At 41.4% G+C, this 15,224-nt stretch overlaps 1 protein-coding gene across 1 annotated transcript; it reads left to right on the top strand.

The window, feature by feature from the left end:
- Positions 1 to 352: 352 nt before the first annotated feature.
- isl1b (ISL LIM homeobox 1b) lies at positions 353 to 9,432 on the top strand. Its single transcript, XM_051909622.1, has 6 exons — positions 353 to 458; positions 589 to 778; positions 2,712 to 2,950; positions 3,199 to 3,461; positions 8,185 to 8,313; positions 8,420 to 9,432. Exons 1-6 carry the CDS (start codon positions 440 to 442, stop codon positions 8,534 to 8,536), a joined length of 957 nt encoding a protein of 318 aa, XP_051765582.1. The 5' UTR covers positions 353 to 439; the 3' UTR covers positions 8,537 to 9,432.
- The last annotated feature ends 5,792 nt before the right edge of the window (positions 9,433 to 15,224 follow it).

Below are 15,224 nucleotides of genomic sequence, written 5' to 3'. Positions count from 1 at the left end.
TCATCAGTTTTTTTTTTTTTTTTTAATATGTCAATATTTTGGTTAGATAACATAGGCCTATTAAAACCCCTGAAATATAATCAAGCAGTTATCCTCTATACTTATTTCTTTATTTGTTAATGTACAGCCTTCAACATCATGAGTTTGCCAAATATTATGAATGTTTTACCTGTTGTGGACGTGTCGAAGTGTTAGAGTGCGGGTAGCGAGTAGGTAATGAGATCTATTATTTGCAGTACAATAGCATGTACTCAAGTTCAGCGCTGAACACCTGATTGGTTCTCCTGCGTCTACGTCACATCAAATAAATAGAGGAGCGAGACAGACTTACATTAGTGGCCCTGTAGATGTGTATAGTTCAAGTGTGTCTTTCTTTCCTTTAGTGTTTGGCTAGACTATCATATAGAAGATAACGGCGCTATTACATTTGCTTCCTGACATGGGAGATCCACAGAACAGTAAGATATCATTGATCAAAAGTTTAACTTAATTACAGGCTAGCATTAGATGACAAGTTTATTCGTATTTTTAAATATCACTACGATTAAAAGATTAGACATATTAATGATATAATATTTGTTCTTAAAGGAAATAAGCTGATTTCATACTGTGTGGGTTGTGGGCATCAGATCCTGGATCGCTTCATTCTGCGGGTTTTTCCTGATCTCGAGTGGCACGCGCAGTGTCTGAAGTGCGCAGAGTGCCATCAGCATCTGGACGAGTCCTGCACCTGCTTCATCAGAGATGGGAAAACCTTCTGTAAAGACCACTACAGCAGGTGCGCCTCATTCTTACAGCAAAGTCGCTTTGCTCATCAGAATTAGGCCTATTATTTTATTACAGCTTCAAAAATGAGTTATTATTAATTGTGATGACGCTTTACTTTTCAGTTTCCTGTCCCACTGTATATCAAGTGTCTTTAACTATGTACTAACATTTGAATTAATCATTTGATACAATGCACTTATTGTGTACAATTGAGCTCAAAAGTTTACATACCCCTTGTAGAATCTGCAAAAATGTTAATCGTTTTAACAAAATAAGAAGGATCATAAAAATTGCATGTTATTTTTTATTTAGTACTGTCCTGAATAAGCTATTTCACATAACAGTTGGTTACATATAGTCCAGAAGACAAAAAAATAGCTGAATTTATAAAAATTAGCCAGTTCAAAAGTTTACATACCCTTGATTTTTAATACTGTGTGTCATTACCTGGATGATCTATGACTGTTTTTATATTTTTTTGTGATGGTTGTTCACGAGTCCCTTGTTTGTCCCGAGCAGTTAAACTGACCATGTTCTTCAGAAAAATCTTTTCACACTGAGGACAACTGAGGGACTCAAACACAACTATTACAAAAGCTGCAAACGTTCACTGATGGTTCAGAAGGAAACACAATGCATTAAGAGTCGGGGGGTGAAAACTTTTGAACAAGAAGATGATGTGCAAGTTTTTTTTATTTTGTTTAAAGAACTTATTTTTTTTCATTTAGCACTGCCCTTTGGAAGCTACATAAAATGCTTACATGTTTCCCAGAAGACAAAAAAAGTACTATTTATCCTGTTCATCCAATTCAAAAAGTTTACATCCCTGGCTCTTAATGCATCGTGTTTCCTTCTGGAGCATCAGTGAATGTTTGCAGCTTTTGTAATAGTTTTGTTTGAGTCCCTCAGTTGTCCTCAGTGTGAAAAGATGGATCTCAAAATCATGCAGTCATTGTTGGAAAGGGTTCAAATATGCAGAAGATGCTGGAAAATCAAAGAATCTGCAGGACCTGGAGGATTTTTCTGAAGAACAGAGCTCAGTTTAACTGCTCAGGACAAACAAGGGACTCATGAACAACCATCACAAAACAAATAACCAGCCATGGATCATCCAGGAAACAACACACGGTATTAAGAATCAAGCATATGTAAACTTTTGAACTGCGTCATTTTTATAAATTCAGCTATTTTTTTTGTCTTGTGGACTTTATGTAAACATCTGTTATGTGAAGTAGCTTATTCAGGACAGTACTAAATAAAAAATAACATGCAATTTTTATGATCCTTCTTAGTTTGTTAAAACGATTAACATTTTTGCAGATTCTGCAAGGGGTATCAACTGTACATATGTTTTTACATTGTACTTTTATGTAAAATGCCTGCATGTAAGCTGTAATTAATTTCTATAATTACATTCATAATTACACTGTTGACCCATACCTTACAACTTAACCCACCCTTAAACCTACCCATACCACCAAACCTGTCCCTAACCTTACCCGGGCTGTATGTGTAGCAGCAAAAGTGTTTTGTAATACATGAACACAAATTTAAATTAGCCTACATTGTATAACCATTTTTTTATGTAAGTATGGTAGTTAAAGACACCTAATATAAAGTGTGACCCAGTTTTCTAACAAAATAATTTACAATATATATATATATATATATATATTTTTTTTTTACTTTTAAAATGTTTTATAGAAGTGTTGGAGGAAAAATTCCAAAATATGTAAATATTTCACATTTCATATTCAGCAATTTTGTTAGTATTATTACTGTAATTAATTATATTTACATATATTTGTGAAACATATATACACTGTATAGTAAAGAGCTATTTTATATGATAAATCCTTTGTTTAAAAAAAAAGTAATGTTTGTGATAACTGTAATTCAAAAAATGTCTCTTGACTTTTTTCCCCCTTGATATTTTCTGTCAGATTATGCAGTAAATGTGCAAAATGCCACAAAGCCTTCATCAGCAAGGAGTATGTCATGCGAACAGGAGTGAATATTTATCACATCCAGTGTTTTCGATGTGAGAGCTGCAATCGTCCGTTACTCCCTGGAGATGAATATGTTCTGCGGGATGGTCAACTGCTCTGTACAGACCATCATGAGTTTAACAAATTAAAGTCTGGCTCAAATAACCAACAGAAGGAGACTGCAGAGCCATTTGGTAAGTCTACAGAGTTTCTGGACATGCTTCCCAATCCCAGCCAGCATTTAAATGTTTATTTGCAGTTGAATCTATATCATACCACAAGGTTGAATCACTGTTGAATATTGTTTTGCAAATTGAATCAATGTTGATTATTTCATTATTTCAATCACATTTCAACATTGAAGGGTTTGCTGTGTGTAAACAAGTGAAAGTTATGTATGTTGTTTTGATGTAAAACCCCTCTATATATTTGTCTTTCACAGAGGGTCTGAAATCCACAGCATCCTGGAGGAGGTCAGAGAGAGCCACCCGCGTGAGGACGGTTCTCAGTGAGTCCCAGCTCCGCATGCTACAGACCTGTTACTGTGCCAATCCCAGACCCGATGCCCTCATGAAAGAGCAGCTTGTGGAAATGACGGGCCTCAGTCCTCGGGTCATTCGCGTCTGGTTCCAGAACAAGCGATGCAAAGATAAGAAAAGAAGTCTGATGATGAGACACACACAGAAGCAGCTTGAGGGCCATCTGGTGAGTGAGCAGGTTCTTACATAGTAGGCCCTGTTCTAGGACTGCGTGACTGGGGTGAAAACTTGGGGCAGCATTACCTTGCAGTGGTTGGTCAGACTTAATTCACATCATGACTCGCAAGTTTTTGATTGAATTCAAAAGCAATTTTGCAAATTCAGAATGATTTAAAGGGGACCTATAATGCCCCTTTTACAAGATGTAATATAATTCTCTGGTGTCCCCAGAAGAGGGTGGAGCTTTAACAGCTCACGCTTCGGTTGCTCAACAACAAAGCTGGAGAATCTCACGCAGCCAAAATGATGATTGTCTGTAACGGTGTTCAGCCTTACATTGTTCAAACCGGAGTCAGACACTGATGGAGAGACTCAGAAAGAAGTTACAACTTATAGAATACTCCTGGACATTTCTGAACAGTTAGTGGATAAATTTATGTAGTTGCTGTGGAGTTGATTCAACTCATCAACTAGCATGTGCCGTCATGTTAATCTTTTGTGCAAATCCAGCGTTGAATTGACACTCATTTTGAAGCAGTCCATTTTGAAGCAGCATAAAATGACGGCATGGCAACAACACTTTACTACAACAACTCTTTCTCTTCTCTAAAGCTGTCAGACTCAGACAGAGACAGAGAGGTAAGATCACAGATGTTTATTAACAGAGACACGAACACAGGGAACAGCAGGTGATACGGTGAGTAGCGTTGCAAGCACAAATGAACAGACACTTAGCTGGTGAGTAACTTGGATGATCTTTTGTAGGAACAAGAGGAGAACACGGAGAACAGGACACTGGAGACGAGGAGGCAGGCAAGTAGCAGGTAAGGAGTCCAGGTATGTTTAACGAGACCAGACAAAGAACTGAGGAACCGTGAGTCTTTATAGTGTCAGTGGTGATGAGGTGCAGGTGCTTGTGATTAGAATTCAGGGGAGAGTGAACGAGTGGGCAGAGTTTTGAGATCTGGTGACGATGCTTGTGTGTTGGTGGGCGTTGGCTGTGTCTCCGTGACAGTAGCCCTGTGGTGGATTGCCGGAGGGAATTCTGGGCATATTCGGCCCAGGGCAGGAACTGGCTCCAGCTGTCCTGGTTCCGTTGGCAGTATATCTGCTGGTTGATGTTCCACTGGATAGGGCTGACTAACATGGCTCGAGGGAGAAACGGCTCGGGGTCGGGATTTTCTGGCTCGGGTTGATACAGTCTTGACAAGGCATTTGCTTTGCAATTCTTGGTTCCAGGACGGTAGGAGACTTTAGAGTCGAACCTTGTGAAGAAGAGAGCCCAGCGGGCTTGGCGAGGATTCAGTCGTTTGGCTTCTTGAAGGTACTCCAGGTTCCGGTGGTCAGTGATGACCTCGAACGGGTGGTTGGCTCCCTCCAGCCAGTGTCTCCACTCCTCCAAAGCTAACGTGATGGCAAGTAATTCTCTGTTCCCGATGTCATAATTTTGCTCCACCGGGGATAGCTTTTTGGAGAAATAGGCACATGGATGGAGTCGTGGAGGATCACCTTGCCGCTGTGACAACACCGCCCCGACCCCTGTAGCTTCTCAAGAACCTGGGAGATGTGGTGGCGATGTTCGGCGAGGTTCCGGGAGTAGATGAGGATATCGTCGATGTAAACGATCACGAAGCGCTGGAGGTACTCCTGGAACACCTCATTCATGTAGTTTTGGAAGACGGAGGGAGAGTTGGACAGGCCATACGGCATGACCCGGTATTCGTAGTGGCCAGACGGTGTGATGAAAGCTGTCTCATCCCCCCGTCGAATGCGAATGAGGTTGTACGCACTCTGCAGGTCCAGCTTGGAGAAGATACGAGCTCCACGTAGCTGTTCCAGGGCGGCTGGGACCAGAGGAAGGGGATAACTGAACTTCACCGTCTGGGAGTTGAGATGGCGGTAATCGATGCATGGCCTCAAGCCTCCGTCCTTCTTGGCCATGAAGAAGAAGCTTGAAGCAGCAGGGGATGTAGATGTTCGAATGAATTGTTGTTTAAGGGCTTCCTGGACGTACTCCCCCATGGCCTTTTGTTCCGGGATGGACAATGGGTAAACTCTACCTTTGGGTAGAGTAGCCCCAGGCAGCAGGTCGATGGCACAGTCCCATGGCCGGTGAGGTGGTAATTGTGTTGCCAACCGCTTGCTGAACACATCCTGGAACGCCCGGTATTCAGGAGGGATTTCAGTTTTCTGATCCATCTCAGGACTTTCAATAGACGTGGAAAGAACAGGAAGAACTTTGTAGGTTTAACCACGGGCGCCCCAGAATGATGTCAGCGGTGGATTCTTCCAGCACCATGAACGTGATGTCCTCGGAATGAAGGCAGCCGATGCGGAGCGTCAGTGTGGGGGAGAAATGTCTGATGCGACCACGTCCCAACGGCTTCCTGGCTGGTCTGTATCTGAAGATCCTGCTGACAGCGCTTTCGGTGTACATTCATTTCTGGAGAATCTCGTTGCTGATGAAGTTTCCTGCTGAACCGGAGTCGAGGAGGGCTTGCGCTGAAACACAGGTATGAGCATTAAGGATATGGACAGTAGTTCTGGTAAGAGGGGCAGTCTGAGCGGGTAACTGGATGGTACTCACCGCGGGACGTGGTGGTCGGACGGGACAGGCAGTGATGTAATGATCCTCTCCCCCACAATACAGGCAGAGATGTAACTGAATCCTTCTCTGACGCTCCCCTCAGGTAAGACGATAAGAGTCCACTTGCATATGTTCTGGTGCTGGAAGAGCGACAGATGGTGTGGTGGGCAGAGGATTAACAGTGGGCACTGAACACGCAGAGCAACGTTGAGCCACTTGGTTGGTCTTTTGAATTTGGTGTCTTTTGGTTATGCATGGAGAGATCGGCGGTATTCTGTCCAAATACTTCCCGGAAGTGGCTGAAGAATTCGTTAACGGTGGCGGTGACTGGGGCATGAGACTCCCAGAGGGGTTGAGCCCACTGTAATGCTCGTCCTGAGAGCAAGGAAATGATGAACGCCACCCTGGCTCGCTCGGGTGTGAAGAGATGAGCATGCGCTTCTAAGTAAAGCGAGCATTGTAGGAGAAACCCACTGCAATCCTTAGCCGCACCGGAGAATGTCGCTGGTCGGGCCATGGGACTGACAGAGGCAGCGGTGGGTGCAGGATGAAGAAGGGCTTGGCGGATGGCGTGCATGATGGTGTCTGTAATGTCGAGTGTTGTGCTTGTTGGTGGAGAGGGTAGAGAGGATCGTATAGCGTCAACCAGACTGGTCAACGGATCCGATGTACGATCCTCGCCCGTGTTCGTGGCGCTCTGCATGTTGGTTGTCTGGTCTTCTGTCGGACTCAGACGGAGACAGAGAGGTAAGATCACAGATGTTTATTAACAGAGACATGAACACAGGGAACAGCAGGTGATATGGTGAGTAGCGATGCAAGCACAAATGAACAGACGCTTAGTTGGTGAGTAACTTGGATGATCTTTTGTAGGAACAAGAGAAGAACATGGAGAACAGGACACTGGAGACGAGGAGGCAGGTAAGTAGCAGGTAAGGAGTCCAGGTATGTTTAACGAGACCAGACAAAGAACTGACGAACTGTGAGTCTTTATAGTGTCAGTGGTGATGAGGTGCAGGTGCTCGTGATTAGAATTCAGGGGAGAGTGAACGAGTGGGCGGAGTGTTGAGATCTGGTGCCGATGCTGTGTTGGTGGGAGTTGGCTGTGTCTCCGTGACAAAAGCAGCCCAACATGGCCTCACCCTCTCGGGCAGGGTTTATGTAAATTTAGCATTAGTGATGTCACTAACCCGGGAAGAAGCTCGCTGTAGTCCCTACCAGCCATTTGTTGTAGTCCTTAAACAAAGAATTCTTTAAAAGAAAATATCTCCCTTTGAGCGTTGTAACTTTGCAGATGTTGTTTATGCTCTAACAGCAACATTACACATCACAAAAAGTGAAATCATAATCAACCACCCTTTTAATAAAACACATTCAAAGGTTTTTTTTAATACTTTCTCTAATGTGTCTTGAACAAGAAAAAGAAACTACTAAGGATTGTTTATTGCACCAAAGGTAATTTGAAAGGCAACATTAAATATATGTACAGCTGAGGTCATAAGTTTACCCTTGCAGAATGTTAATCATTTAAAAAAATAAGAGGGATAGTAGGCTACTGTGTGTTGTTACCTGGATGATCGAAAGCTGTAAATATTTACTGACGTTCAAGGCAACACACTACATTAAGAGCCAGGGGGTGTAAACTTTTGGATGATTGGTGGAAATTGTTCTTATTTTGTTTAAAGATCTTATTTTTTTAGTACTGCCATTTAGAAGCTACATAAGATATTTACATGTTTCCCAGAAGACAAAATAAGAACTATTTAGCCTGTGCAAATGTTTAAACCCCCCAGATCTTAATGCATCGTGTTTACTTTGACCATCAATGAATGTTTTCTCCTTTTGTAATATTGTCCTCAGTGCGAAAAGATGGATCTCAAAGTCATACAGTCACTGTGGGAAAGAAGTCAAATATGCAGAAGATGATGGAAAACATCTTTTATGTGAAATATCTTATTCAGGGTAGTACTAAATAAAAAACAAAATGCAATTTTTATGATCCCAGGTGGTGACTAGGTAGCGAGGAGTAATATTGTGAAATATTATTACAATTTAAAATAGCTGTTTTCTATTTCTTTACAAATATACAGACAGTTTGCAGTGAAGAACTTAAGTGGGGTTTGTTGTTTCATCTTGTTGAAAGGTTTCAGAGGATCCAATGCTAGCCAGTCCAGAGAGCCAGGACAGTGACATGATGATAAGCCCACCATGGAAACTACTGACCGACTTTATTCTGCAAAAGGATGCTGAACACAGATCATACCAGCAACTGGTAAATATCAGGATGCACAAAAGATGACTTACTAACAGTGCATAATAGATACATCATTTTCGCACTGTTGTTCATTTGTTTTCGATTTCAAAACATTTGTTTCCAGCTTTCTTTATCAAAGGAAGCTCCTTGTTCTGCTGGAAGTGAAGCTGTGTCAATATCAGCTCAGTTACCAGAGACACCCAACAGCCTGGCAGCGAGTGCCACGGACATCAGCGAGTGAACTGAGTCTCTCCCATCTCAAAAATGGATGGCGTATTCCTGCAATACCAGAGGCTGCAGTTTCAGAACCGCAGACCTAGGACCCATTTCTAGAACCCTCGTTTTTTGTATGTACTAGCAGTTCATACCATTTTAGAGCATTACTATTCAATTCTGTATTTGTAGTATTAATTTTCAGGAATGGTTTAGTTGTTTTATTATTTAAATTTAATTGATATATTGCCCTAACCAACCCCTAACCCTAAACACAACTGTTGGTAACACTTTTTCCTATATTCTGGATTTAAATTCAGTTTTGATGGAAAGAAAGAGCTTATTTTCAAAACACAAGCAAGATATTTTCTGTGTACGTAGGACATGAGACTTCCTTTTCATTAGCTGCAGCTTGGCGTGGTAAAACTGTTTGCGCCTGCAAACTAGTGTGTTTATTAGTATGTTAATAAATGAAAACAATATGAAAACAAATACCGGTTTACAATGTCAATCAATAATGAACTGTTTTTGCACAGCTAAAATAACTGGAGACTGTTGAACATTCTGTTGAACATTCTTAAACATTCAAATTTAAAATGGCCGCGCCTGCTCTAATGTTAAAAATAAGGTGGAAAAATAATAAAAATGTAATAACTTCCGTTGGTCTAATCTTTGCACCTGTTTGTTTTAGATTTAATTCAGGTCTCTTCTGTTGGAGCAGCATTGCCTAGGTGGCGCAGTCACAAAAAACTAGGGTCCTGAAACTGCAGCCTCTGGTATAGTATTGACTAAACAGCCAATGATTGACAGTTAATTGTGAGAATGATGAAGGACTTCTTTATATACAGTACCATTCACAAGTGTGGGGTTGGTAAGATTTTTTAAATGCTTTTGAAAGAAGTCACCAAGGCTACATTTATTTGACCAAAAACCGTAAAAAAAAAATATATATATATTATTACAATTTAAAATAACTGTTTTCTATCTGAATATATTTTAAAATATAATTTATTCCTGTGATGGCAAAGCTGAATTTTCAGCATCACTATCCCAGTCTTCAGTGTCACATGATCCTTTAGAAATCATTCAGATTTGATGCTCAAGAAAGAAGATTTTATATTTTATTATATAGATTTTGTAGAAAGTTTTATTGTTCAATTATTGTATTTATTTCTTGAACTATTGTGTAATAATATTGTAAACCCACCTGTTGTTCAGCTGCCATTGCAGCCTATTAGGCATATTGCAAAATGTTATTTTGGTGATTATCAAGCATGTTTTTTTAAATTTAAATGAATTCAGAACACGATGGTCAGTCCATTTTCAGAGAGAGAGAGAGAGAGAGAGAGAGAGAGAAAACATTTATTTATGAAAACTAATCAGCCATTAAGAAACTGTCATAAAAAGAAATGTTTTAAAACTGGTTGGTATTTGAATGCCTTGTTGGTCTATAAGGGTACATTTACATGACAACAATGTACTAAAATCTGAAAAGTTTTTCCTTGGTGTTTTTTGTGTACAGAAGGCAATGTTGTCAAATGATCTCCGTTTACACGGATCTGTGAAAGTGACTAAAAACACTGTATTATTCATGCCAGGCCCGTAGATGGCGATGTCACTTTGTAAAAAAAAAAAAAACTACGCCCCTACAGACTGAACACGTAATACGCATACGCAGGATATCACAGTTTTCACAAATTCACATTTTTGTAGTTTACAGAGATAATAATGGTAGAGTTTTCAAAAACTTTGCACTTTGAAATCTGTTTTCAAATGCTTGCTGTTTCAAGCCCCCAAAATGCTGTTGTCGTGTAAATGAACGGTTTTTAGTTGAAAACAGTGTCGTGCAAACGGCCCCTAAGACTGTTCCTTTCTGCACTGTGGGTTCATGTGAAGGACCTCTCTCTTATGTAGGACCTGTGTTTTGAAGTGAATCATACACCGTATAATCAAAACAATGCATCTACTTCTTCGCCCCATTTCTCTGCTGTTGAGCATGTAAGTGAATTGAAAAGATCTTGTTTGGAGATGCTGCTTTATACCATTGGTCTGAGCTCTCAACCTTTTGTGCTCTAGATCAAATAATGAAAGAGGTGCTGCACTTCAACGGGGCAATTCATCCTCACAGAAAGAGATGAATTAATGGATCAAATCTCTGCTTTTTGCTCTCACAGCTTTCATCTTTGCCCCTACCTATTTATTGTCAAGTTACAAAACTGAGTGAGAAATATCAAGCCTCAAACGTAATTATCCATGTCTTTGAGAAGCTTTTATTAAAATGCTAATTTAATGAATGTGCAGCAACAAGGAAAGTAAAAAGTGGTATTAGCATGACATACTAAATGTTGAAACATTGATCAAACGATTCTTTTCTAATATTTTAATATTTATTAAATAATTATAATTTATTGTGTTTTGTTTGTAAACTGGACTTTTGTTTTATCTGTGTTTTTAGTTTATTATGAATAAAAGGAACCAGTTTTCATCTGTAGATTTACATTGTTAATTCATAATTCTGTCCCTTAGTACTTTTTCATTTTGTCTAAAGTTTGGTAATAGCTCTGGTTATTATTTCATTGTTAATTTCAAAATATTCCATCACAGGCCTGTAGAAATATTGTAGATTTTTTTTTATATTATTATTAAAAATTTGAGCATAACTATTTGCTCATTTCATCTGTCAAACAGAAAGCAGTGTGAGACAAATATTTCATGAAAAGCAATTTAAACATGGGTTGATATTAACATGCCACTTCAATTACAGACACCGAAAATCATGAAACAAGTACATCATTATGCATTGGCCATTGTAAAAATGATTAAATAGAAATTTAATTAGAGATCAGACAAGATATCTTTCTTTGAGCAAGTGTATGTTGGAAAAAAAATTATATATTTATTTTAGTTTTAGTCTACATGTCATGATTTCCACTGTGTGCAAACAAAATTGCACATTTATAACACAAAATGTTTTGAACTATACATCGGTAATATAATAAAATCAGTGCATTCACTATTTCGCCCCATTTCTTGGTTGTTAGACTCGATGTAGGTGAATTGAAAAGATTGTGTGTGCTTTATACTGTTCCTCTGGGCTCTCAACCCCATACAGACACCTTTGTGCTCTAGATCAAATAATGAAAGAGGTGCTGCACTTCAACGGGGCAATTCATCCTCACAGAAAGAGATGAATTAATGGATCTAATCTGTTTTTTGCTCTCAAAGCTTTCATCTTTGCCCTTTTTCTTATCAAGTTACAAAAAAAAAAAAAAAAAAAAAATGAAAAAATAGAGTGAGAAATATATGACACCTCTAACATAATTATTTTCTAAAATTGACTGAAATTAATATTCTTTGTTTATAGTACACCCAAACATGAAAATTCTGCCATCCTTTACTCCCTAATATTGTTCCAAATCTGTATGGCTTTCTTTGTTCTGTGGAACATAATAGAAGATATTTGAAAGATATACTGAAGAATCTAACATATTTTTTGTCCATCAAATAGGCTACAATTTTATTGCATCATAACCACATCTAGTCACTATTCCAGTGACATAAAATAGATTGTAATTAATTTTTTGTTTGGATGTTTTAAAATTACAGCTTGTTTTTCCTTCAAAATTTAAATATGTTCCTGACTTATAGTATCAAAATGAAACTTCAGTGACTTACACTATGTGACTTTTTGCACTGAGCGGTTAAAAACAAAACTACAGTTAGGATGATTCTCAGGGCCCACGCCCTTAGATTCCTTGGGGCCCCCAGAGATCGGTTTTATTAGTAGTAACAGTCAGTGCTTGAATTGGGTCGGTACGCACCGGTACGCAGTAACGGCACTTCTCCATTTTAATCAGTAACATATTCAGTCTGAAGGAGCATATTTCTGCTGTGTTTGCTGAGTTTCTTAGCACGTCGCTTGCCAGTTTCACCCTGCAAGCTGTGTTCATTAAGAATGAGCGTTCTCACTATGAAGACGCAAGAGCATATTTTATATTTTTTAAAAAATATATTTTTCCTGAGGGCCGAGCCTCTCAGCACGTCGTTTGCCAGCCCGCCCTTGCAAGCCGCATTCATTGAGGATGAATGCTCTCACTGAGAGAGCGAGCTCAATGCCCATTTATGCTCAGCTGAACATGACACATGCTCTCTGCGTCGGTGCACAGGCCCCAACACAGCGATCTATCAACCGACCTAATCCAACCTCTTGTCACGCCGACCGAGGCTTGGCAGGCCATCCCCGGAGTGTCAAGTTGGATGTTGGGGATAATAAATCGAGGTTACTCGCTGCAGTTCGCCCGAAGACCCCCGCGCTTCAGCGGAGTGATTCCCACTTTGGTAAAACAGGACGACGCTCATGTCCTTCGCGCCGAAGTGATGACTCTGTTAGGAAAGGGAACCATAGAAATAGTTCCCCCCTCAGAGAGCGAATCGGGTTTTTACAGCCGATATTTCCTCGTCCCCAAGAAGGATGGCGGTCTGAGACCCATCCTAGACCTCAGACTCCTGAATCGCTCCCTCATGAGACGAAAGTTCAGGATGTTAACGTTGAAACAGATCCTCGCGCAGATTTGCCCCGGGGACTGGTTCTTCTCACTGGACCTGAAAGACGCGTACTTTCACATCCAGATAGCCCCCCCATCACAGACGATTCTTGAGATTCGCATTCAAGGGAGTGGCTTACCAATATACAGTTTCGGGCTGTCCCTAGCTCCTCACACTTTTACGAAGTGCATGGACGCGGTGCTTTCCCCTCTGAGACAGATGGGAATCCGTGTCTTGAATTACCTCGACGATTGGCTTATATTGGCCCAGTCGCAGACCAAGCTAGAGCATCACAGATCCATGCTCCTCAGCCACTTGGAGTGCCTAGGACTCAGGGTCAATTTCGCCAAGAGCTCACTGCTCCCCAGCCAACGTATATCATTCCTGGGTGCAGTTTTTGACTCAGCCCATATGAGGGCTACAGTCTCGCCAGAGTGCGCTCTGGCCATTCAGCAGCTCACGGCTTCAATCAGGATCAAAACCCGTCTCCCTCTGAAGTTTTTCCAGAGGATGCTAGGGCTGATGGCTTCTGCCTCCCCGGTTTTGCAGCTCAGCCTCCTGCGAATGCGGCCTCTGCAATACTGGCTAAACCTTCGGGCCCCATCTCAGGCTTGGCGGCACAGCCGCTTTTTTGTCAGGGTAAATCAGGCCTGTATAGCAGCCCTGAAACCCTGGAAGGACCCTCTGTGGTCCAGCCGTGGGGTTCCCTTGGGGGTGGTATCCAGAAGGATGGTGGTCTCGACAGATGCGTCCAACTGGGGTTGGGGCACTCTGTGCGAGGGCAGACCAGCCTTCGGCTCATGGTCGAGTGAGAAAAGCCATCTACACATCAACTGCCTAGAGATGCTAGCAGTGAGTCGAGCCCTTCCCTCCTTTCAGACGGTCCTGAGGGGATGCCACGTCTTGGTCCGATCAGATGGTGGTGTTCTACATAAATCACCAAGGCGGGCTTTCATCCAGTTGCCTCTGTGCGCTGGCAAAGCAGCTCTTGGAATGGGCTGCGATCACTAAGAGCATCGCACATACCGGGCAAATTGAATCTGGGAGCAGACATGCTATCTTGGAGCAATGTCCTCTCGGATGAGTGGATGCTCCATCCCCAGACGATTCTCAGAATCTGGGAGATCTTCGGGAGGGCAGAGGTTGACCTCTTTGCCTCAGAAGACAACTCTCATTGCTCAATCTTCTTTTTGAAGGACAGAGATGCGCTGGCCCATGACTGGCCCAGCCCCCTTCTTTATGCCTTTCCTCCGATCGCTCTGATCCCTCAGGTCATAAGATGAATCAGGGAAGACAATCACAGAGTCCTCCTGGTGGCCCCACTCTGGAGGTACCAGCCTTGGTCCTTGGAGCTGTTCAGGCTTTCGATGAAAGCCCCGTGGCCGATCCCCCTGAGACGGGACCTCCTCTCTCAGGCGAACAGGACAATCTGGCACCCCTGGCCAGAGAGCTGGACTCTGCACCTGTGGTCCCTCAATGGAATCCTGTAGACCTCCCAGGGGATGTGCTGAATACCATTTCTCAGGCGAAAGCCCTGTCTACTAGACGCCTCTACGCACAGAAATGTGTGTAGCTCGAAACGAAGACCCTGTTGAGTGTGAGTTTTTCCCCATACGCAGTACTCGTTCCGTATCTCAGGGAACCGAGGTTACGTTCGTAACCGAGTATGTTCTCATCTCCGAAAAGCCAAGCCAGTGTTGATTTTGTGTTATTAAGACAAGGTCTGTCTAGTTCTGTTTTTACTAGCAGACTTTTCTCTGTTCTGCATTTTTTTTTTTTTTTTTTTAAACATGCGATTCCCCTGAGGTTGCTCCTCAACCTTTCTCGCTCGTTGTGACAACGAACCTATGCCACTCACACACCATACACACGTCAAAGTAACCAGAGCAACTTTTCTCTGTTTACAGATATAATGAAGGGCGAGTGATGTACGTGAAATTTCCCGCAAAAAGCATCTGGCCCAGTCTAAAATATAAACACTCATAATAAGCTTACTATAGTGAATCATCGTAAGATAAAAACACGTTTTGGAAGAGTAGCTAGCTATTGATGATGTATTGACTCATCATTTAAATTTTGTAAATTTAGAACAAAACATTATATTGTAGACTTATGTTTTTAAGCTATTAAAACAACCTCTGTGACCCCAGCCAGAACATGAGGGCCACAGC

Source organism: Ctenopharyngodon idella, chromosome 10 (genome assembly GCF_019924925.1).
Source record: "Ctenopharyngodon idella isolate HZGC_01 chromosome 10, HZGC01, whole genome shotgun sequence".
Taxonomy (NCBI): Eukaryota; Metazoa; Chordata; class Actinopteri; order Cypriniformes; family Xenocyprididae; genus Ctenopharyngodon; species Ctenopharyngodon idella.
Note: the sequence above shows the minus strand (reverse complement) of the source record. Positions and strands in the feature narration are given on the sequence as shown.